Here is a 23186-nt window from a genome sequence, read left to right as displayed (position 1 = left end):
TTGTGCCTCTTTTTTTTGTTTTTGTGATTGTGTGGAACCCATTTCAGCTACTGATTGATTGACTGTGTGACTGCAGTACGTTGTTTTATTTCTTTCATTTTATGGCTCAATGGCCTCGTTAGATAGTAAAATTCATGTTAAATTGCTGTTTTAGGGGTTGTTTTTAAAAGTCTGGAACGGATTAATCCATTTTGCATTACTTTCTATGGGAAAGCGCACCTTGGTTTTGGAACGCTTTGGTTTTGGAACGGACTTCGGAACGGATTAAGTTTGAGAACCAAGGTACCACTGTAATTATGTGGTTCCCTCTTGAGACTCAAAGACTCAAAAACCCCACATAGCCTCAGCTGGCATGACTGGCTACATCTAGAACCCTGAAAGAGTTTGTTCAAAGCTGCTTTGTACAGCCCGCGGCCATTGTGTGCACATCCAATTGACGCATGACCGCCAATGCGTAAGTCCTTTGGAACTCGGAAGAGGACAAAAAAGGGGCAGAACAGGCTGATGCGCATGGGGGCCAGGAACTGAACACACCCACCCTATACGAAAAATGTCCGTTGCCTGTATTTCATGTAACAATAGTCTCAACGGTGTAACGTATAACCCTTTTTACATGTTACAGGTAGGTAGCCGTGTTGGTCTGCCATAGTCAAAACAAAATAAAATAAAAAATTCCTTCCAGTAGCACCTTAGAGACCAACTAAGTTTGTTCTTGGTATGAGCTTTCGTGTGCATGCACACTTCTTCAGATACACTGAAATGAATAGCGTATGTATCTGAAGAAGTGTGCATGCACACAAAAGCTCATACCAAGAACAAACTTAGTTGGTCTCTAAGGTGCTACTGGAAGGGATTTTTTATTTTATTTCCTTTTTACATGTGAATAAGTTCAGCTTATGAGGGATTCTGGAACTATGTAAAAAAAAAAAAAAGTTTCCTCTGTAATACCAGGTTCAAAATTGCACCACAGCAGGGAAAGCCGAGCCATTGACAAGGACAACAGACTCAAGATTGTAACTGAGCAGATTAAAACAGTTTATTTATACACAATACCAGTTTTCCTAATGGCCCCTAAAATCTCTTGTGGAGAATTCAGAAGAGCTGCGGCACTGAAGCTGAGTTTTCAGTACCCATTAGGCTTTGAATCCCCTCCCTGATATAAATCTGTCGATCATGTCCAAACATCTTTCTGGCTGGTCGTAGGGCAGGATGTGTCCTCCGCCTCGAACGATGGCCTGTAAAATTATAAAAAGAAATATATATATATATATATATATATATATATATATATATATATATATATATAGTTTAAATAAGAGAAAATACTGCTTCCAGGACATACTACATAAGCTTTGGTTCCAACGCATTCAATAAAAAACTAGATTAGGGGCTTTGTAGCTAACATTAATCCCCACAGAATGAAATTGCAGAGTTGTGAAAAGGTTCAGAAAAGGGCGACCAAAATTAATAAGGGGAGGGAGCGACTCCTCTGTGAGGAATTGGTTGCAGTAATTGAGACTTTAAGATAACACGTAAGTAAGAGGCAACAGGACAGAAATTTATAAAATTATGCATGGCATGAACAGGGCCAGCTTTAGGTTTGATGAGGCCCTAAGCTATGGAAGGTAATGGGGCCCTTTATATGTCCAGCTGTCCTTTGTCAACAACAAATTGTCACTTTTTCGTGTTGAATATATGCTATATGGTAATTTATGGACCTAATAGGTATCTAAAGCCATTTGCACATAACAAAATAACCAGTCCATGCAGAATGTAGGCAGCCTATATATAGAAATGAACAAACCAGTGATATTTTAGAGAGCAGGCTGGCAGGCGGGGCCCATTGCTTACATCATAGCAGCCCACACAACACAAAACACTGTTGCTGTATGTAGGTTTTATTTTATTTGTTTTTTATCTTATATTTTGGAAATGTACATCCAGCTTTTTTTTTCCTTAAAAAAAATTGGGCCCCCAAGAGAGTGGGGCCCTAAGCTATAGCTTATACGTAAATCCAGCACTGGGCACGAAGAAAGTGGATTGAGAAAAATTTCCTGCCTCTCTCATAACACTAGAACTCATGGACACACAATGAAGCTGAATTTTGGGAGATTCATAACAGACAAAAGAAAGTGCTTCTTTGCACAGCACATAGTTACATGATGGAACTCAATCCTACAAGAGGCAGTGACAGCCGCCCCCAACTTGGAAGGCTTTGGAAGAGGATTGAACAAATTCGTGGAGGACAAGACTTGTAGATTGATGTGAAATTTAAATTCAAGCTCCATGTTGGGCAAAGAGATTCCTACATTGCGAGGGTTTGGAGTACATGGCCCTCATGGTCCCTTGTCCCTTCCAACTCTGATTCTAAGTAAAAAAAAAATTCAACAAGACAAAGAGAATACTGTTCCACTAAAATACTGTAGTCGGAACAGAGTCAATGAGCGGCTCATTGCATTGAAATTTGCAATGTAAACTTCCTCGGGATAAATATTTATGAAGATATACAAATGCCTTAAATACATAAACGGCATGTCCAACATCGCATGTATACATGCCCTCCATGCTTAATTGGGTGTATTTGTTTATTGTACTTGCGTCTTATGCGCTTGTGCTCTGGCACAAAATATACAGTGAAAGGTTTGCCGCATTCTGAGAGCAAAGGGACCAATAGCGGCTAAATAAACTGAATTACAAATGGTGAAATGAGACAACAGATCCACACACACCCCCGGCAGAATGTGTGTTTTCATTTACAGTTTTAGATATACTGTACATTTAAAAAGGATCTGATGTGTACATATGAAATGCACAGCAAGCCTCAGAAAGATTTGAAACTAGGGTTTCCGCATACTAACCCATCGCTACGGCCATCAAACCACACAAGCTCATACACAGCTCAGCGATCTATTACGACTGGACCAAAATCACCCAATGGTATGGCATGTTGGATCCAGACCAAAGATACCAATGCAAATCCAGCTCAGCCACGGACTCATTAAGTAATGACTGTAATGTGGCTCAGAAGCATAGTCTCTAATCCAACTACAAACCAAACATACTACCTCTCATTCTGGGCAGAAGGAGTCCTGTGAAATAAGATAATATGCTAGCTCTGATCAAATGATAATGCTCTTTCAAACATGTATTAGGACCGTGTTGCATTGCTGATTCCATAATCTCATTTTTACAGATTTTCTCCTTAGCGTACAGACATAACTGGAATTCAAATATTCCTTCACCGCTTAAAAAGCAAACAGCATCAGACAGTGTCTTCAAATTATTCCAGAGAGGATCTTTACTTCTGGCGCCAATAGCCAAAGCCTGAAGCCTTGAAGGTGAAGGAGAATCAGACTTCCGTCTTGGCGGTTGTCTGGCACAGCGACTCCTGCAGAAGCACAGAGCCTGCTGAAGGACACCGACGTGGCATTTGGATTTTACAGTATTTTCAAACCAAGTTGGCAGCAGAAGCCTCTTCCACATCTGAACAGGAGAGTCCATCAGGTTGCCAGAGGTCACTGGGCTATTTCCTCACTAGCATTACTACAGACCTTTTTGTTAAAAGCCTACAGTTAACGATTAACCCCTTCCTTTCCAAAAGCTTAGCCATTTGAATTGGGAGCACTGATTTGTACAGTATATTCTGGCGTATAAGACTACTTTTTAATCCAGGAAAATCTTCTCAAAAGTTGGGGGTCGTCTTATACGCCGGGTGAAAAATCTGTGGCTGAGTATATCTCAAACTCTATATTTTAACTAGAAAAGTTGGGGGTCGTCTTATACGCCCAGTCGTCTTATACGCCGCAATATACGGTACTTCAGATCGAAACTAGCGATGTCAGAATAAGTACGCCTACCAGGATGCTGAGTAAACGGAGGCAGAAGGCTGTCAGCAAACACAGCTTCCTAAATCTGCAATGGGGTAGCCCTACTTGCATCAGAAGGTCCCAGCCCCAATCCTTATCTTCTCTTGGTAGAGCTGGGAAAGATTCCCTGCCTGAAACCAATGGCTGACTCACGATAAGGCAAGTTTCTACGTTTGTAATACAAAAAGAAAAAGAAAAAAGTACAGTCTTCATACATGTTCTGACCACCGGGTTTTCAGGTAAAGGTAATGGTAAAGGACCCCTGGATGGTTAAGTCCAGTCAAAGGTGACTATGGGGTGTGGCGCTCATCTCACTTTCAGGCCAAGGGAGCCGGCGTTTGTCTACAGACAGTTTTCCAGGACATGTGGTTAGCATGCCTAAACCGCTACTGGCGCATGAAGGACCATGACGAGTGCCAGAGTGCATGGAAATGCCATTTACCTTCCCGTCGCAGCGGTACCTAGTTATCTACTTGCATAGGCATACTTTTGAACTGCTAGGTTGGCAGGAGCTGGGACAGAGCAACAGGAGCTCACCCCATCGCAGGGATTTGAACCGCCGACCTTCCAATCAGCAAGCCCAAGAGGCTCAGTGGTTTAGACCACAGCGCCACCCACGTCCCATCACCTGGTTTTCAACATCATGATATATCACCAGCTAAACATCATGATGTACTGATATATCACAGTGTCTGACATAAGGATTGAGCTATGTAGAGACATTGGCTGGCTTCATGGTTTTCCCAGCATTGTGGTTTTTGCATAGCACACACACACACACACACACACACACACACACACACACACACACACACACATCATGATTTGTGATATATTACCAGGTCAAGAATTATGAATATTATGATATATTGCCCAGCCCAAATGGTGGACCTATTTCTTCCAACATGCTTAGAAATAGCACACCACCCACAGGGAGTTGCTTTATACAGCTTCAGGCCATATTGCCCAGTACTGTCGATTCTGGAGAATCGACTACTCCACCACCTGATTCTTTTAAACTGGATACACCAGGGACCTTCTGCACGCAGAGAAAATGCTCTACTACTGAGCTACCTTCCCAACTTATTTTACTAGGACACAACACAATATTACTAGAAGCAGAGAGAACTTCACCACCTCCATTGCTGGCAGGATAAGAGTGGAAAGGGAAGAGGGGCTGAATCTGGGCTGCAGTTGCAGCAACAGCATACACGAAAACTTAGAAACAAGGTGAATATTTTAAAAACCAAAAAGGAAGGGGGGGTTGTGTCGTGAACAATAACACACCCACACCCATTTTTTCCCCTTCTCAATTAACACTGCATGATTAATTTGCGAGTCCAGAAGCAGAGACGTCAAACTATAGGAATGAAGCATGGACCCAGCCGCTACACTTCAGTTAGGGTGAGAAAGAGTTCAGCTTTCATGCACACTCCACTGCTGGTCTTTCCCCTTGCAGGAACCAGATGTGGTAATTTATTTGGGACACACTCTCTAAGCCAATGTTAACCGGCTTAAAACCACAACCACCACCCTAATTTTACTTTGGCTTTGGGATCCCTTTGAATCATAAGTGCTGGCTATAATTTACATTGTTCCAGACAGACCTCCTCTTTCTTTAATCCAATCACTGCCATGACTAGACATTGCTAAATGCTCCACGGAGGCCGGCAGTGCTGTTCCAGGCTTCGGTCCTAATTGGAAAAAAACTGAAGTCACATACACACACACACAGTTTCTGTGAAAGGAGTAAACAGCTGCATTTCTCCTCCTCCACGCAGCTTCAAAAGGAACATACAGTAGTGGAGGCAGGGTGGGGGTGGAATCAGCCAGCAGAGTTCACAGGGCGCCAGTCCAAACGGCATTCATGCACGACAAAAAAGTAACAGCCGAATACAGGGTCTTTGCTTACATTTACTGTGTGACCCAAACTTCCTCTTTGACCTCTGTATTTGAAAGCAGAGGAGGGCAGCGGCTGTGGGATGTCAGTGTGGCGCCTGACCATGCAACTTTTCAAGGGATCAGAAGGGAGATCAACTCCTAGAATGTTTAATGGACACTCACAGCAGTGCGTGGTAATACGTGTGTGAAAGAAAGAACACCACCTGGATCTGGAGCCAAATCACAAGAAACATAAGGAGTTGGAAAGGGCCTCCAAGTTCATCTAGTCCAGGGTTTCCCAAGAGTCTCCAGCTGTTTTTGGACTACAATCCCCATCATCCCTGACTACTGGTCCACCTAGCTGGGGATGGCTGGAGTTGTAGTCCAAAAACAGCTGGACACCCAAGTTTAGGAAACCCTGATTCTAGTCCCAACTCCATGCTGATGAAGGCAATCCACTGCTACAGCATCCCAGGATAGTGGCTATCCAGCCTCTGCTTAAAACTTCTAACAAAGGAGAGTCCAGTCTGTAGTTCCACTGCCAAACAGTTTGCACTCTACTTGTTTAGTCCAACCTGTCTTTCTCGTAATTTGAACCCGCTGGTTCAGGCCCCATCCTCTGTAGCATGGCTACCACATCCCAAAGCCAGGGGATGAATGCTGAGGGGAGAATGCTGTGTGGAAGGCTACTCTGCCCCATTTTTTGGTACACCAGCTCCAGGCTGGCATAGCTAAAAGGTCCAAAGACTGGTCCCTTCAGAGAATCCATGGGGATTTGGATCTAGTGGATCCGAAGCAGCCAGTGCCCTGCTCCTGCAAGGCTCAATTTCGGGGCTTGACTAGGTGAAGCTGCGGCCTGTACCATGGGGCCTGTACCCCTTAGCTGACAGCTAGCTTCTCCACTGATGGAGAGGGGACTATACAGTCCTGGAGAGGAGACCTCCCCCACTTCAGGGTACTCCATGTTTTAGAATGCAGAAACCATATTTTAATATCTATCTACACACATGTGAGAAAGCACATCTACCATGACTCGTTTCCTGGGAACTTTACTTTAAAACCTGTTATCTATTAGGGATTAATTATACCTTAGCACTAAAGCAAATCAGACATTTTGATTAAAAAAAAGTCTGTGCTTCTGTTTCACCACTATCACTATGCACTCGGTTTAGAACAAAAATCTGCATGCAGGGGAGCGTAACCATTTTTGACATCATAAGGAATTTAAAAATCAGCCACAGTATGTGTGTGTGTATTTAAAAAGCTTGATTCAACATCAGCATTAAAAGATTAAGTGCTATGGCTATCAAGCAATGAAATAAATAAAAGTCTGTTCTAGGAGAAATCTGTTCAAGCATCAGTTCTTTTGCTTCGCTGTCTTTGGACAAGTGGCTCTTTGTGGTTTCCTCTCGGATATCTATGCATGTGCAGCCATGTACAATTAAATCAGCAAGCAGAATAGTGCAAAACAGATGTGCGCAGCCATAGGGATTGAACAGGCAAACGGCAGGGAGAACCCAGGAAAGAAATCCAAAACGTTGCTTTACTTAAAATCATTGGCAAGCCAGATCACCGGCCCATGACTGGCTTAAGCAATGCTGTGGCTTTGTGGAAATATTCTGCAGCGTCATTCTGAAGATCCATGTGGAATACTAATGTGGAGCTGCTATTTCCTTGCTGGGCCAGAAAAGCCTACCATCTTAACCCCAACAAATTTCATTCATTCCCTCAAAAGCAGATAACTTAGCTCAGGCTTCCTCAACCTCGGCCCTCCAGATGTTTTTGGCCTACAACTCCCATGATCCCTAGCTAGCAGGACCAGTGGTCAGGGATGATGGGAATTGTAGTCTCAAAACATCTGGAGGGCCGAGGTTGAGGAAGCCTGACTTAGCTCATTTATGCCTGTAGGCAAGACAACAGCAGTTCAAGAGGGTCTGAGCTCATAAGGGGGCTGGGTGTGCAAAAGAGGGGAATGATATGAGCCTCAAAGAACACTGGAAGAATAGGGAACTATGGAGCAGGGAACATGCTGGAAGCAGAAATTTGTGTGGCAAGGAGAAAGGATGAGCAGGATCACTGGTGAGCAACAGTGAGAGAATATCCCCTTTAAAACAAGGCAGCCTCTGTCTGCCCAGTTTGTTGGGTGGCTTTCTAGCCCCAATGCATGCTGATCAGATTGGAGGATGCCTGTGGCTTGTTTTTCCAGAAGAAGATCTCCGCCTCTTGATAGCTTGGCAATATTAAAAACTTCTTCAAAACCAAGCCAAACAAGTGCGCTTGGACGAATAGGAGGTGAAATCTTTGCGACGGCACTGTTCCAAGCACTGGCCAAGTATCAGACAGTGCTTCAGCGAGGCTGCAGCTGTGGCATAGCAGATGAGTACGATCTTAAGAGCTGCAACAGAAGGGGGTAAATAATAACTCGCGGGTGTGTCGAGATCGTGAATGTAGACTTCCAAAGGGGTTGGCGCCCATTAAGGAAACCAGCAAGGCGACAGACACTGAGCATGAAGAACTACCCCATAAACGGGTCAGACCAATAGTTTAACCTTCAGGGAAGGGCCATAGGTCTGTGGTGGAACACATTCTTCACATGCCAAAGGTTCCGGGTTTAATCTTTCTTGTCTCCGGGTGGAAGACCTCTGCCTGCAACCCAGCCAGTCAGTGCTGACAATATTGTGCTATTTGGACCAATGGTCTGACTTGATATAAGCCAACTGCCTATGTCCTCTATGTACACAGTCAGCTCCTTCCCAGACGCCCACTTTTGGTCGCCTTTCTATATAATTATAATTGTAAATTGTTTATATGACACCCATCTGACTGGGTTGCCCCAGCCACTCTGGGCAGCTTCCAACAAATTAAAACATCAACACAGTAAAGCATCAAACATAAAAAGCTTCCCTGTACAGGGCTGCCTTCAGGTGTCTTCTAAAAGTCAGATAGTTGTTGATTTCCTTGACTTCTGACAGGAGGGCATTCCACAGGGCGGGCGCCACCAGCGAGAAGGCCCTCTGCCTGTTTCTCTGTAACCTCACTTCTCACAGTGGGAACCACCAGAAGGCCTCAGAGCTGGACCTCAGTGTCCGAGCTGAACAATGAGGGTGGAGAAGCTCCTTCAGGTATACAGAGCCAAAGCCATTTTGGGCTTTAATGGTCAGCACCAACACTTTGAATTTTGCTCCTCAAGACCTAACTCTGGACCTCAACACCAGAAAACAATATTCTACCACTGACCTATAGACTCTCTCCTTTCAACAATCATTAACTGATGCTAGGTATTTTGATAGCTTGTTGAAAAATACATTCTATCCATATTCTAAACATGACCACACTAGTAGCCCAAGAACACTATCCTATAGGCACTTTGCATGCTTAGCAAAAGTCCATGTAAAACAGTTAAACAAACCATGGCACCCATAGAAGCTTCTAGAAAACAGTCATCACACTATGGGCTTATCCACATTTACCTTTCTTGTGCCATGTCCGAATGCACTTTTTTGCCCCAGAGTTTTCCCTACGAAAACCCACTCTTTAAAGCTCAATTGGAGCAAGCAGCAATCAATTGAGAACCCGAATTGACCTCTGCTCCAATTTAGCACTAAAGAGCAGGTTTCCGTGGGGAAAGTTCCAGAGCAAAAAATAATGCTTGGACACCGAGCTTTTAAGTGCACACCTCTGCCAAAGAAAGTGCACTGCAAAAGTTAAGTGTGGATAATTTCTACGTGGCATCAGGAACTTCACTCATCCTCAAAGAATGAAGCAAGAAACTGACAAAGGAACTAACAAAGACTTCAGTGAAGCCAAGATTTTTCTTCCTGGGAACTAGCTGGCCTTGGCAGAAGTTATCCCAAATCTATTCAGCAGCTTCTTCCTTCAATTAGAAATATGTTTATTTGCAGTTACTTATTTCAATTCAGTAACCTTCCCAAAATCCTCCAAAGGACCCATTTTCCTGAAAAGTACTCAGCCACATAATTTTAAGCTCCCCTGAAAGCAAGTGAAATTTAAGTCCTCCCACTAATACTGAAATGAAGCCAAGTTAGCTGTGTTCTTAAATCACTGTAGTTTTTGTTTTGTTTTGTTTTGTTTTTAAAGCAGCCTGTTAATTGTAAAATTTCATTCTGGTTGATCCACACACCCACCACCCCAGTAAAGCAACAGTAAAGTAAATATTACCCACATTCTGACTCACAAGGCCATTTCTTAGAAGCATTTACTGGAAAATAAAATGTCTATAAGCCTCTGAATTTAAGAGACTGTGAAAGATAACACTTCAGTTTATACTTAGTCCCTGTGAGAAGCATATGATGAAAATTGCCTGAATAGTTTCCTTCCATCTGAAAGTAGTGACATATTATTATAGGCTAAGTTAAGCTTTCATTAAAAACTTTCAGAAGACCTTCATGTCATGCATATCAGTGAAGCCCAAAATAAAAAGGTGTTGATGAATTCCAGCAAAAACAAGTCATTCTATGTAGGATTTTAGCTGGTTGGGTTTTTTTTTAAATTGTATATTTGAGAGTAACGAAATCCATGTTTTCTAATTGAAATACACTCTGGGTTATAAATGTGATTTATGAGATGCCTATCATTTAAGTTCTTAGTCGTGCTGCACTTAAATGATTTTAACTGCTTAAGAGCAATCTCTATTCTTTGAGCAGTTGTACAAGCAAACAGGTGAATGCTACACCAGCAGAACACAAACCTGGCCTCACCGCACTAAAAATGCAGATTCAGCACCTCCCAATTTAATACTCATGAGCAAGGAAAACAAGTACCTCAAACCTTTAAGAGTTTAACAGAACCTACTTTTGCGTTAGGAAGAAACCGGGACAAGATAGGGTGAGTTGTAAGGAAAAAGCAACTCCAATAATTGGTGTAACCAATTAGAAGTGAACATGAGGAGTCCAGGGGCTGTATGCGAGCTGTTCGCACATTCTGTTATCCAGTTTATATTGCTTGGAACGATCTGGGCATGGGGTAAGAAGTTACAAAGGTGCCTTGAATTTTGTATTCTCTGTCCAGACCAGCGTTCAAAACTCCCATTGTTCTAGGTGCATTTGGAGATTGGGAATTTCATTGGCACGAGCAATTTCTGAACTCTGGGCACTGCATGTAAGATTTCAGATTAAAACTGTGACTGCTGGTGCTGAGGGCGTGGGAGGAGAAATTCTTGCCTGCTTGACTTCCAAAAAATCATTTCAGCATCAGGCAAGCTGATAGGTTCTGCCTCTCAGCTGCCCTTACAGAAAGGCAGCGTTTTGAGGGACCTTCATAAGAATATTAAGGGGGTGGGCAGGGGAAGCATGGCTTCATATTTTTTTTGCACTCTTCGGATGAGGACTAGACCATGTGAAAAATGAACAGAAGATTTTAGCTGCAATTCATTCATTTTCAGCCTAGACATTCTGTTGTGGCGCCCATGACCTAGTTTTAAGGTGCCATTTAGCTCCTAGCTTTCACGTCTCAGTTTCTAACACTGGTCCAGACTTTGTTTGAATAAAATCTGAATACTTTCCACAGTGCTGTCTTCTTTCGGCTGGAAGAATTGGTGTCTCTATTTAACCCTCCCTTGTAGGGCAACATTTCAATAGTCACTTTTTGAATGTCTCTTCTTCAGGAGATACTGACACTCTTTAGATTTTTTTTTGGGGGGGGGGGAATAGCAGAAGATGGGAAAGGCCTTTAATATTTGGTTTACCCCTGTGCACAGCTTTATTGTGTAAATTTTTTTAAATTTTTTTTTGAGACTCAGATGTTACAGAAACCAGAGGATCAGGAGCAGAGCCTGCTTATGAGGGCTAAAAATGAAGCATGTTCTGATGCCCGCAGATGCAGTATTTTGTGATCTGTTAACTGCACTGCAGTACAAATAGTTGGCTAACTGACTGCAGCTGCTGCCTAGTCTAAGCCTTCCCCCTTCCCCCTCCCCTCCAGCAGCCAAGTGCAAATGTCATCTTTGTCAGCAGTGATCAAGGATAGAAACACTGACCAAGGATAGCTGCTCCGGCCACATGCTCAATTTTAAAAGCTGCAGGAAAGGCTTTCATTTTTCCCTGCCAGAGAGAAGTCACACCAAGAGTCAAACAACAAACATTCGGAAATGAGATCTATCACATCAAGTTCTGTAGCAGGAATCTTGTCCTACTCCTGGAGTCCTTGTGGGTTGGTGGGGAGAGAATGATCAGGCATCTGATTCCTACATTCCCAAACAGCTTTTGTAAAGCAGGGTGTTAAGAGATAGTTTCACTTCAGGTTAGGTCACTGGTAGTGCACAACCAAGAGCATGGGAGGTTTAACTCCGACAAAAGTATTATGAGTTCAGTGGGGGCTATTTATTCCGTAATAAGCATGCACAGGATTGCAGCCTGAATTTGACACACTTCAACTGGTGTTAGAGAGAAAAGCGAGTCCTTCGGCCGGAAAAAGTCAAATAAACAGAGCTGAATTTGCACTGTGCTTCTTTAAAATCTGTATCTTAGCATCCCGCCCCCCCCCCTTACCTGATAGAATTCACCTGCTTGGCGCACATAGCCAGCAACGTCTGAATCTTTAGCACGCACCCTCCATACAACTCTCTCGGCATTCTTGTACTCTTCCACTTTGGTCCACGGCACAGTCGGCAGAAACCGTTCCGTCAGTGGGGCTCCCACAATGATATCAAGTTGTCCACTGTATAGGAGAACCTGGAAAACATATGCAGTCCATGGCTTGTAAGAGTCTAGTAAAACAAAATCAGGTGTACAAAGCGCTATGAGTCTCACAGAACCAAAGTTAGTCTGCTGGTGAAATATAAGTCTCAGCTTGGAGCACAGCCATTACACCTGGGACAGAGACGTCTAAGACCTGGAAAAAAACAACAGAGGAGCAGAAGTCTGGGTGATGCATCTGTTTCTGGGATGTACAATTTCAGGCTGCAGCTGTGAAATCCAATAGGGCTGAGCTTAAGGAGAACTCAGCCCCACTTACAGGCCATGCAAAGGTTCCCAACTTTTGGCCATTTAGGGAGGACTCACAAGGAGAGTGAGGCACTTACCCTCCTCATCTGGTGGAGATGCAGGAACTGAAGCCATAAAGGACAACAGCCTGCATCATTTGGGCAGCTGGCAGCTTCTTGTTGATACTCAGGATCCACACTCCCCTTCCTGCTATGGCATTTGCTTCAAGCAAGCCTTCTCCTGCCCATTCGACAAGGCAACAGATAAAGCACTGCTCATACTCTGAACTGCCTGAATTTGCCTTCAGGAAAGTTTGTCACCGTGTCCAATCTGATTGGTTAGAATCATAGAGTTGGAAGAGACCACAAGGGCCATCCAGTCCAACCCCCTGCCAAGCAGGAAACACCACCAAAGCATTCCTGACAGATGGCTGTCAAGCCTCCGCTTAAAGACCTCCAAAGAAGGAGACTCCACCACACTCCTTGGCAGCAAATTCCACTGTTATTCAGCTACTTTTGATAATTGGTGTTACTGATGTTTCTACTGTTGCTACTGTGGTAATGTATTTTTACCTTTACACTACCTTGTTATATGTGGTTTATAAACAAACAAACAAACAAAATAAAAATATGTTCACAAGAGGATAGGATTAAAGATAGCCATAGCCCTCTATGTCTCAGAAATGGCTGGGCATTTGAGCTCAAAAAGAACACTCTCAAGAATCCAATCACATACAAACACACACACACACACACACACACACACCCCGCACATCCCATGCTAAAAGTAATGGGAGAGGGAGCACAAATAACTTGACATTGCTTGCAAAACGGTGAGAGGAAGCAATTTGGCTAATCAATCGGACATAGTTGATCCCTTCATCTTGTACATGAAAGTTAAAGCAAAGGTTCAGTGCATAGTTCGAATCTGAAAGAGTATTAATCCAGTTTAGTTCTGGTCAGCCTGGATAGCTCAGTTGGCTGAAGCGTGGTGCTGATAACGCTAAGTTTGCAGATTCAATCCCCGCATGGGACACCTGCGTTGCAGGGGGTTGGACTAGATGATCCTCAAGGTCCCTTCAAACACTACAATCCTATGATTCTATGGATAAAACTTGCATTAGTCTTCCAGCCTATCCAATCTTTACAAAACCTGATGCAGTCAACCAACTACAGTTATACAAGATAATAACAATGGATCACTGTCAACAAACAGAAATCAGTATCAAGTAACATATAGGATGGTAATATAATGCACACTACATGTACAAAATTTGTAACTTCATGAACTAGCCAAAGGTGGCTTAACAAGAATAGAAATAATAGAAAACATAGAAACCATAGCAACAATAGATTTTGTTACAAATGCAATAGCAGAAACAAAACCTCTAGCACAAGAGAGCATAGACTATAGGTGCAAACCACTGGGTATGGTTTTTGAGAAACAATGCACCATGAATGGAAAGAGGGAGCCTTACTAAAAAAGAAAAAAATAACAACTCCAGGGAGACTTCCCTGGTAAATTCTAACAGGAAGAACTTTAGCTCAACAAATGGAAAAAGAAGATGTAGCATAAAGATTCCATCAGAATACAGACTGGATTTTTTTTTTAATAGAAAAAGGGGGAACGCTTGATTGGTGTAAAAACATATTCCACCCCACAAAGCTGGTTTAAGTTTCTCTTTAAATCCCATACCCAAACAGCATATATGTTTTGTATCAGTTAGGATCTCACAGCAGACTGTTCAGGCTCAAGCCACGATAGAGCCCTTTGTATGGCTGCGATGCACACATGTTTCCTATGAACTATTAATTCTTTGTTACCAAAAAATCCTGGTGGGGTTAAAAGCCTTTTCTGTAAGACTCGCCCAAGCTAGCTCAAATAAAATAATTGCACTGTTTATATGAAGAAGCTATGCCTCAAAGACCTTGATTCTCCATGGCCTCTGCAAAAATTTTCTGCAGCTGTTACACTCAACAGTATGGGAATAATTACAATTACTCGTCTTAGGGTAGGACACAGCACAGTGAAAACAGTACAACCCAGTTTGGTAAGGCTATTATGTATCCTTCGCTCTACAAACCTAGAAGCAACATGTAATTGGCACTGTATCTATTTTTCTCATTTTTTCATGGAGACTAAGAGTGTGCGCACTTGTTGGCAGGCGGGCATCCTTCACAGACACAAACCACACACAATTCTAGCAATTTCAGTAAAGTGTAAACGATTTCTGCCGAACTTCAAAAGCTTGAATAATTTTATGCCAACAGGAGTTTGCACTTACTTATTTGTATTGTATCCTGCAGGCCACGCAGGTTGACTTTAATGCCGGTGTAATTTATTGCAAGACTATTCCTCAAATCATACTCCTAGTATTTAGGAAGCTTCTGTAGCAACCTATGAGAAAAGTGGAAGGAAGAAGTCCTATATATTTTTTCCACCTTCCACTGACAATGGCTGCATCATGATAAACGCGTTTAAACCCATGATTAAAAATCCCTTAATTTCTGGCTTGTTGCATATTAAAATTCCCTTGTTTGCACTGAAAACGTTGGATAACATGCAATAATAATACACAGAAGTGACCCAATGAAATTAATGGACTTGAGTAATGGATTTCAGTGGGTGTACTTCAAGTATCGCCCATTAGAAATGCAGTTTTATTGAAGACCAGTTCAAATAGCCACCAAGCAGTGTAATGATTATTATAATGTTAATGAACAAGTCTAAATACAGAATCAGCTATAATACTTATTCTGGCATAAAAACATGAATGCAAGCTTCAAAAGCCTATGGGGATTTTAATTGCTATGCACATTGTGTAATGTGCTGAGTTTAGGTATGGTGGTTGAAGTGTAGGTTGGTTCCCACGAGGCAAGACACAGTGATAATGGCAAAAACCTTTCTTGAACTAACAGAACTGGACAACAGGGGCAAAGCAACTGCTTATATACATTTCTGAAGGCCTGGGCCACTCCCACTCCCAACATGATTGGCTGTCTAAACTTCCAAGCTGCGAATCATAACTCAGAGTTTAAGGGCCAATGGCAGAGGCCCAAATCCTGAAATGTTCTGTTATTGGATAGTATCGAATCAGAACACAGGGGCTCTTAGTCCAGACTCAAGCTCAGGCAAATACAGACCATTGAATACATAACAGTAGTGTTAATCTGTTTTTCTGTTTCTGCTTTTAAACTGCAGTTGTTTCTAAATTCAAACAAACATCTTTGTGAGATGTGATGAATGGCATAACCACTCATTAAAAAGAATTTGAAGCATATCATCTCAAATACCTCAAGTTTCTTGAAAGAGGCGCATATAAGAGGTGTGATAAATTGCAACTCTAGATCCTGTTTTTAAAACCAGCTCCATCCTTACTGTTTGGTCCTTATACACTTATACTGTGTTTCCTATGCAGACAAACTTTTGATCCTTTCCCCAGTGACCTTAATCTACAATATTTTGTGGTTTCCTGTAAGAGGAAATGATGATTGAAGAGCAGTCTTAAGATGTTCTGGCCTGTGCCATGATCCTAATTAGCTGCCATCTCGATTCTGAGCACGCCACAAAATAAACCAAAATCCCATTGGACAACTTCAAGGAAGACAATTACGGATGTTCCCCGCTCCCCCTGCTAAATGGCTGGGGCAGTACTGTCATTTTAAACAGCTACAGCCATCTTTCAAAAGCAGTGGGTAGACATAAAGGGCAGTTATGGCCTATTGAATTATTTTTCCTTCAGAGCATAAATTCATTAGGGTTAACAAGGCTAATGGTCATTAATGGCGTAATTTCTGGAAAGGGAACATATCAGTTATTCATACATCACTAGTTGATACAGATTGTATTCATTTACAGTATAAATAATCTGAACATTCCCCCCCCCTTAGCTGTTTGTAACAAGTAACTAGCCTAAGCAGGTACCGAGCAGGTACTCTACCTTTTGAAAAACAGTGTGTTGTATTTCAGAATTTGAAATGTAAGCATGGCATGCAAGATCTGCATTCTTGCACAGAGTTATCTAAGGATACAGTTCATCCCTGTCAATCAGCAGAGGAAGGGGAAAGGATTCCCACAGGGCTACAGTAAACCATCAAAAGAAGATCTCTTTAGATTACCCCTGGGATTCTGGAATACAGTCTCATATACCAGATGGAAGAACAGTCTGTCTCCCAGCCAATCCCTTCCTCGCACGCTCTTTTCTTTTGGGACAGCTAAACAATAAGATGGGCTAATTTCTCTTCTAGTAAGTCACTACATGTTTCAGGGAGCACCGTAAAAGAAACAAGAAAAATCAGAGCATAATGGCAGACAGGAGATACAGAGACATGTTTTACAAATTTGCCATAACTTCTGTGCTAGTAGCAGTGGCCAAGAAACCTGAGGCAATGGCAGTCTTGCAAATGGAATGGCCAAGACAGATTTATGTAAACCAGGAATGGAGCTTGATGTTTTATTGAACCTCCACCACTGAATGCTTGGGGCTCCATTTTCTTTGTTTATAAGGAGCAGATATGACCTACACTTGAGGCTACTTCAAGCTATTCAGTTCCTAACTGCACCATCCCCCAGTTGCTCATTTAGCTATAGCACAAGTGTGGCTGCATCGTACTGGAGCTTTAACCAAGCACTAGTGGTGAAATACTGCTAATACTGCCTTCCCTGATTAAGGAAACCTCAACACTGGCTCCCCATTGTGTTAAGCACTGGAGCATAAAAGATCCGGCCACCAGAAATGCAAAAGTTGACAGCATTTTAGAAGCCATGAATACAACTGCGTAGTGAAACAAACCAAGACTTGTTAAGACAGGTGGGCATGGTTTAGCTAAAATGGCGCCATGGGTCAACTGGGAAGGCCTGGTGGCCCTAATCAGGCCTGTGGCCCAGAGGTTACTCATCCCTGTATTAATTAAATCTATTTTGTGCAAAGCAGTGACATTATCAAATACACAAAATCCAGTGAAGACTATCCTCCTGGTCCTCTACCTTCATGTTGGCAACTCCCTGTGACCATGCTACGAGAAGAGAAAATCGGGAGCAACCTGAATATTCACAGTAAACTCGTGAAAGGATCACTGGGAAGGAGAGATAGGTTGACAAATCTGTACTTTTCAACTTTTCCAATATCACTAAATTTTCCAAAATAAAAAAGACAATCCTCTTATTCTTGGCTGTGCCTCTTTCCACTGCCAAGGCCCTTCACGACTATAATTATCAGCCTCTACATTTTCTCCACCTCCTTTTGCTAAGCATTCTCACCAAAAGCAGAAGGGGGAAAGTAGCATGGCCAATGCAGAGACTAGCATGTAGCTGATTAAATTCAATTGCTGCCATAAATAAACACTGCAGATGAAGAAACCTAGACAGAAGAGAAAGGGATTAAGACTTGTGGATTACATGAATGAACAGTTTAAGAAAGAATGTTCTCATGCGGGTGGCTTGCATGCTTTCTGCGAGGAAGGTGATATAAACTAAATTCCAAAGCAAGGATACAAAGATTTCCCCCCATAAAAGCCTCCTTGAAACAGGGAAATTTGGATCAGCAGCAAACTTCCCCATTCCAAGCAGCAGATGTGGGTTCGTCATGGCATGAAACCCTAGTTTTCCCAAAACATTCAAAGGAACTGAAGTGGAAAAGGAACAAAGGAGCAAAACAAAATAAGCAAAAAGTTAGACATAAAGAATAGCATGAATGTGACTGAGGTTGCCAACCTTTCAGGACCAGCAAGCGCATTTTGAATTTTGTGTAAGTGCTGTGGGCAGCAGTCACAAAATGGCTGCCATGGCGGCATGGCATAACATTTTGGATGCCGTGATCTTGCCAATTTCACACCATGATTGTGCCCCCCCCCCAAAAGCACTTTTTCAGGCCTGCGATCTCGTGTGCCGGAAAAAAGCGCTTTTCCTGGGGGAACTTGTGAGGTGAAATTGCTTGAGATTACGGCGTCCAAAATGGCTGCCATTCTCTTGCGAGAAAAAAATGAGAACATAGTTTCCCAGAAGAATGTGTCCTGGATTTTGCCACTGAGGTGTTGGGAGGGTATGATGTAGATCACAAGCAAAACTGTTTAAAAGCTCTGAAACAACACAGAAAACCAAAACGCATTACAAAAAATATAAACATGTCATGAACATTTCAAATACGCACTACTTTACTTATGGATTTAAAGTGCTCAGGCTACCAGGTAGAGCAAATGCAGTACACTCTGCCTTTAATTTGTACAAAACAAAATCTTATTAAAACTCTTGTTTTACTTGTGCTAGAATAAGCTTATGAAGTTAACTGTGAGGGTCCAAATGGTAAAATTTTAGTGAGGTAGTTAAAGGGCTGACACAGTAAGACTTTAAAACGCAGGAACAAAGATGCAATTAGCTGGGATTTAATGAGCTGTTTAATGATAAGTGACAGTGCCTGCCACAATTTCCGAACTAGATGCAATCTTAAATACTGTAGAACAGAGTTCTAACCTAAGGCAAGTTAACTTTTCCAGTGTTTCACAACTCCTTTTGGGGCAAGACAGGTTTAAATCAGTAGATATAGCAAAATCTGATACTAATAAAAATATATTCACAGGATCCACAAGCATCAAAGGTTTTATTAGAGTTAAAGAATTCTAAGTCAAAGCCTCTTTCCTGGGATAAAATATCTCATCCAATTATTACAAAGCCCCTGTCATGGTATGGAATGTAAGAAAGTCCTGCACAAATCATACGCAAGTTTTGTTTTGCAAATGAAATCTTGGCTCATTTAATTCCTGCTGGAAATTATATATACCGGTATATATATATCTGTCTACTTGCACAATAGATATCTGCTTGCACAATGAGACTTCTGGTTTCTCTTCTTATAGGCATTAAACATTTTTCTTAAAATACTTTTCTATAACCTAGAAAGGCTGGTAGATAACAGTGCTGAGAGATAACAACAAATGACCACAGTAATTTCCAAATGGGTGCTTAAAAAAATAAAAAAATTAGAGGAACGTTCTCGTTGGTTTATCACCAATATGGCTCTTCTTGAAGAAACAGACATATTTTTTCACTGAAGAGCTAAGTGGTCAAATTTGCTTCAAATATATCCAACAAAGGATACGCCCACTCAAGAAGAGGCATTGTTTGGTATGTTTGATAACACTATGGTTTCATTAAACCAGTGTTTCCTAAACTTGGATCTCCAGCTGTTTTTGGACTACAATTCCCATCATCCCTGACCACCGGTCCTGCTAGCTAGGGATGATGGGAGCTGTAGTCCAAAAACAGCTGAAGACCCAAGTTTGAAAAACCATTTGATATTCAGAAGCAAAAGCCCAGCTGATTTGTGATCCCGTATTACGATTTCCTCCCACAAATCTTTTTTAGCACTCTGCATCTGACAAATAGGGGTGCAATTACACAAATCTACTATTAAGGGGTGGAAATGGGTGGGATATGTCCATGTGTCTGTGCGAGTGTGCGTGAGGGGAAAATGTGTGACAATGAGTGTAGTATAAAAAGTGTTATAGAAATGTAATGTGACTGGAGCGCTAGAATGGATAAAACAGTTGTCATCACTAGGCTACTGGGCTGCCTCTGTTTTATGGAGCAACACCACGCTATGTCAAAGAAAAAATGTCACTCTTTCAGTGGAAGTAATAGAAGCCAATCATTGAAGGCTGAAAACCGGGTTATGTGTGGGATGTAACAGAGGTCTTTCCCTCAGCTCTGTTACGAACAAAGGAGCTAATGTTGTAGATGAGTGTTGAGAAATGGCCAGTTTGCACATGTGCCATGTTTTGTTCATTGCCTGAACCTACTGGTGTAATATTTCCTCACAAGTGACACTGCAACACATCTGATGGGAAAACCTGATAAAATATCTAAGCATTTCAGTAACAGCTGCATTTTATTAGGGTTTTTAAACAAAAAAAAACCCCTCAAAAAGCAAAATTAAAGCGGAAAAAGGCAGCTCGAGACAATCCCACAACTACAAACTGGGAGGGAATGGAGCCAAAGCTCAGAAAGATAAACAAGCACATAAATAGCTGAGTTAAGAAATATATCCTGGTTCCTAAGCAATGGGAAAGTTTTCAAAAGGAGCTTTCCACCCTTTGAAGCCCGGAAAACATATCTACGGTGAATAACAGGAAGGTATCAATCAAGGAACAGAAGAAAATTCTGGCATTTCGTAGAAAGTTTGAGGGATCTCTGGAGAAGAACAGACAAATGGGGAATAAATATCCTTCCCACTTTTCTGCTTCTCACTATGTTTTCAAAATGTTTACATCCTGGCTTTCCACTAAAAAGTACGTATTACAGCTAACAGAGTCAATTCCACACAATATAAATATTTAGAATCACATGTAAAAAACCACAACCCAGTAAAATATCATTTGCTTTGTAAGAGAAAAGAGGAATGGTGCCATATAGACTTTTTATTATCTTCTCCAGAGAAGTCTTGGCATCATTGGTGGTGGTGAGGCACCTGAAGCACAGCCTCTATTGCTATCTCAACAAATAACAAATTCTCCCTCAGGTTTAGTGATCCAAGACATTTAGGATGCCAAAGATCGACACAAATGCTTTGAATTCTGTCTGGAAGCCAACTAGGAGCCAATGAAGTTCTCTAAGCAAAGTGCGATCAGTATTTGCTTTCTTGGTGCAGCATGTCCTCAATTAACAAGTTGATTTACATTCTGAAATTTTCCAAAAGACAATCCCACATACAGCGTATTGCCAATAGTCTAGTCCAAAACAAGGCTGATAATGGAAATATATTACTTTCCCAGGGAAAGCTGTAACTGTCCGATTCCTTGTCAAGGATGCCAGAAGCAGAGATGGATCCAGCAGCATCCCCTTGCCGATAACCTGATTTGTAAGGAGGAAGTGCAACCTCACCAATGTTGCGATTTATGAGGTAAAGTCAAATTGATTATGTTCAAATGAGCTTCCTTCTTATTAATTAAGGCAAATTCCTCTTTCTAGTTTTAGAAAGACCCTTCAGGATTCCTAGTAAATTTTTAAATACCCTTAAAGAAAAGATGGCCAACTGAATCAAAACTTGTAAGAAAGCTTCCAAAACCTAAAGATTTTGTTTATTTTTATTAATCCCATAATCCCATAAACCAATTTAGCCACTGCTCAGGGATGGTGGCAGCTGCAGCCCAACAATGCCAGGACTACAAGGCTGAAGAGCACTTGTCTGCATTGATTGGCACCAACTCTCCATGGTTTCCAGTAGTTTTTTCCCCAGCCCTATCAAAAAACACCAGGGATTGAACCTGGGACCATTGGCAACCAAGCATCTTCTCTACTGCTGAGCCACAGCCTTCTGCCAAATACCAAAAGGACTGCACAAGACTAATCGCCACACAACATACAACCAAGGACAGTGGTGCCAGATTTCTAATAGGCCATGCCATTAACACAGTGTTTTCCATTTTCTATTATTTGTCATATTTCCTTATTAAATTGCTAAAGGAAGAAAGAGGGGTTGGGGGAACCATAGCAAACAGTTTAACCCAGAACAAAATATAAAATCAAAAAAATCCTTCCAGAAGCATCTTAGAGCCCAACTAAGTTTGTTATTGGTATGAGCTTTTGTGTGCATGCACACTGTAAACTGAAGCACTCCTGGCAGCTTTTCTAAGCACCAAGCATGCTGCTCTTAACCTATAAGTGATTGCGCTCTTTCAAAAGGTCAGTAGGCTGCTGCATCTATCATGGCAGCTACCACACGCCATGCCACATCCTTCACAAATCCTGTACAATGAATTATGATTAGTATTATTCCCCATCTGGCTTTGATTGAGCGAGAAGACAAAGAAGTTTCTTTTGTTTCTTTTTACCTATCCTAAAAGGAACACATGCTTCAATCAAACAAAAAGTATGAAGGGCATATTGACCACTTCCCAGAAAACGCCAGGAACTTCCTTGTACCAAATGTATTACCTGCATTAATTTTTAACATGGAGGGCTTCGAAGGGCACATCCATTGGGCAGTATAGAAATAGGGTATAAGGCGGTATAGAAACAACAACAACAACAACAACAACAACAACAACCCTTTGCCTTTTAAACCTTGGCTTATTACCCTTGCAAAAACTCCCCGAATACTTGGATTCTCTTTCGGTAGCAGCCCACAGATATGCCTTTATAAAGGCAAGATTCAATGTAATGGAAAATAGAATCTCTAATGGACAGATATCTGTTTTATGTGATTGTAACTGTGGATCACCTGAGTCGCTGCACCACATACTCCTTAGCTGTCCTCATTATTCCTCGCTCAGGAGCAAGTTTCTTGCTCCATATTTAATAGGATGCATAGGTGATGCAAAAGAATCCAAACTGAGATTTCTATTGAACGACGAAGATCCATCTAGATCACACACTGTTGCCAAATACTTGAACAGAGTCTTAAGCTCTAAAGAAGAAAAAAGGGCTCTGATACGGTCAGGAGAACCCCGCTAATCCAGGAGCCAAAATGCGAAAATAGATAGTCGGACAGTCTGTGCTTTTATTT

General features: G+C 41.9%; 1 protein-coding gene across 3 annotated transcripts in view; it reads right to left on the bottom strand.

Moving 5' to 3' along the window:
- Positions 1-1005: 1005 nt before the first annotated feature.
- CPVL (carboxypeptidase vitellogenic like) overlaps positions 1006-23186 on the bottom strand; it is a 62053-nt gene continuing 39872 nt past the window's right edge. For all 3 annotated transcript variants that reach the window (XM_033165501.1, XM_033165499.1, XM_033165500.1), the window contains exons 12-13: positions 12254-12436; positions 1006-1235 (exon numbers count right to left, since the gene is read on the bottom strand). In XM_033165501.1, coding sequence (XP_033021392.1) covers positions 1134-1235; positions 12254-12436 — 285 coding nt within the window. In that variant the 3' untranslated portion in view covers positions 1006-1133. The remainder of the gene's footprint in view (positions 1236-12253; positions 12437-23186) is intronic.

The sequence above is a fragment of the Lacerta agilis genome, chromosome 12, assembly GCF_009819535.1.
Source record: "Lacerta agilis isolate rLacAgi1 chromosome 12, rLacAgi1.pri, whole genome shotgun sequence".
Taxonomy (NCBI): Eukaryota; Metazoa; Chordata; class Lepidosauria; order Squamata; family Lacertidae; genus Lacerta; species Lacerta agilis.
Note: the sequence above shows the minus strand (reverse complement) of the source record. Positions and strands in the feature narration are given on the sequence as shown.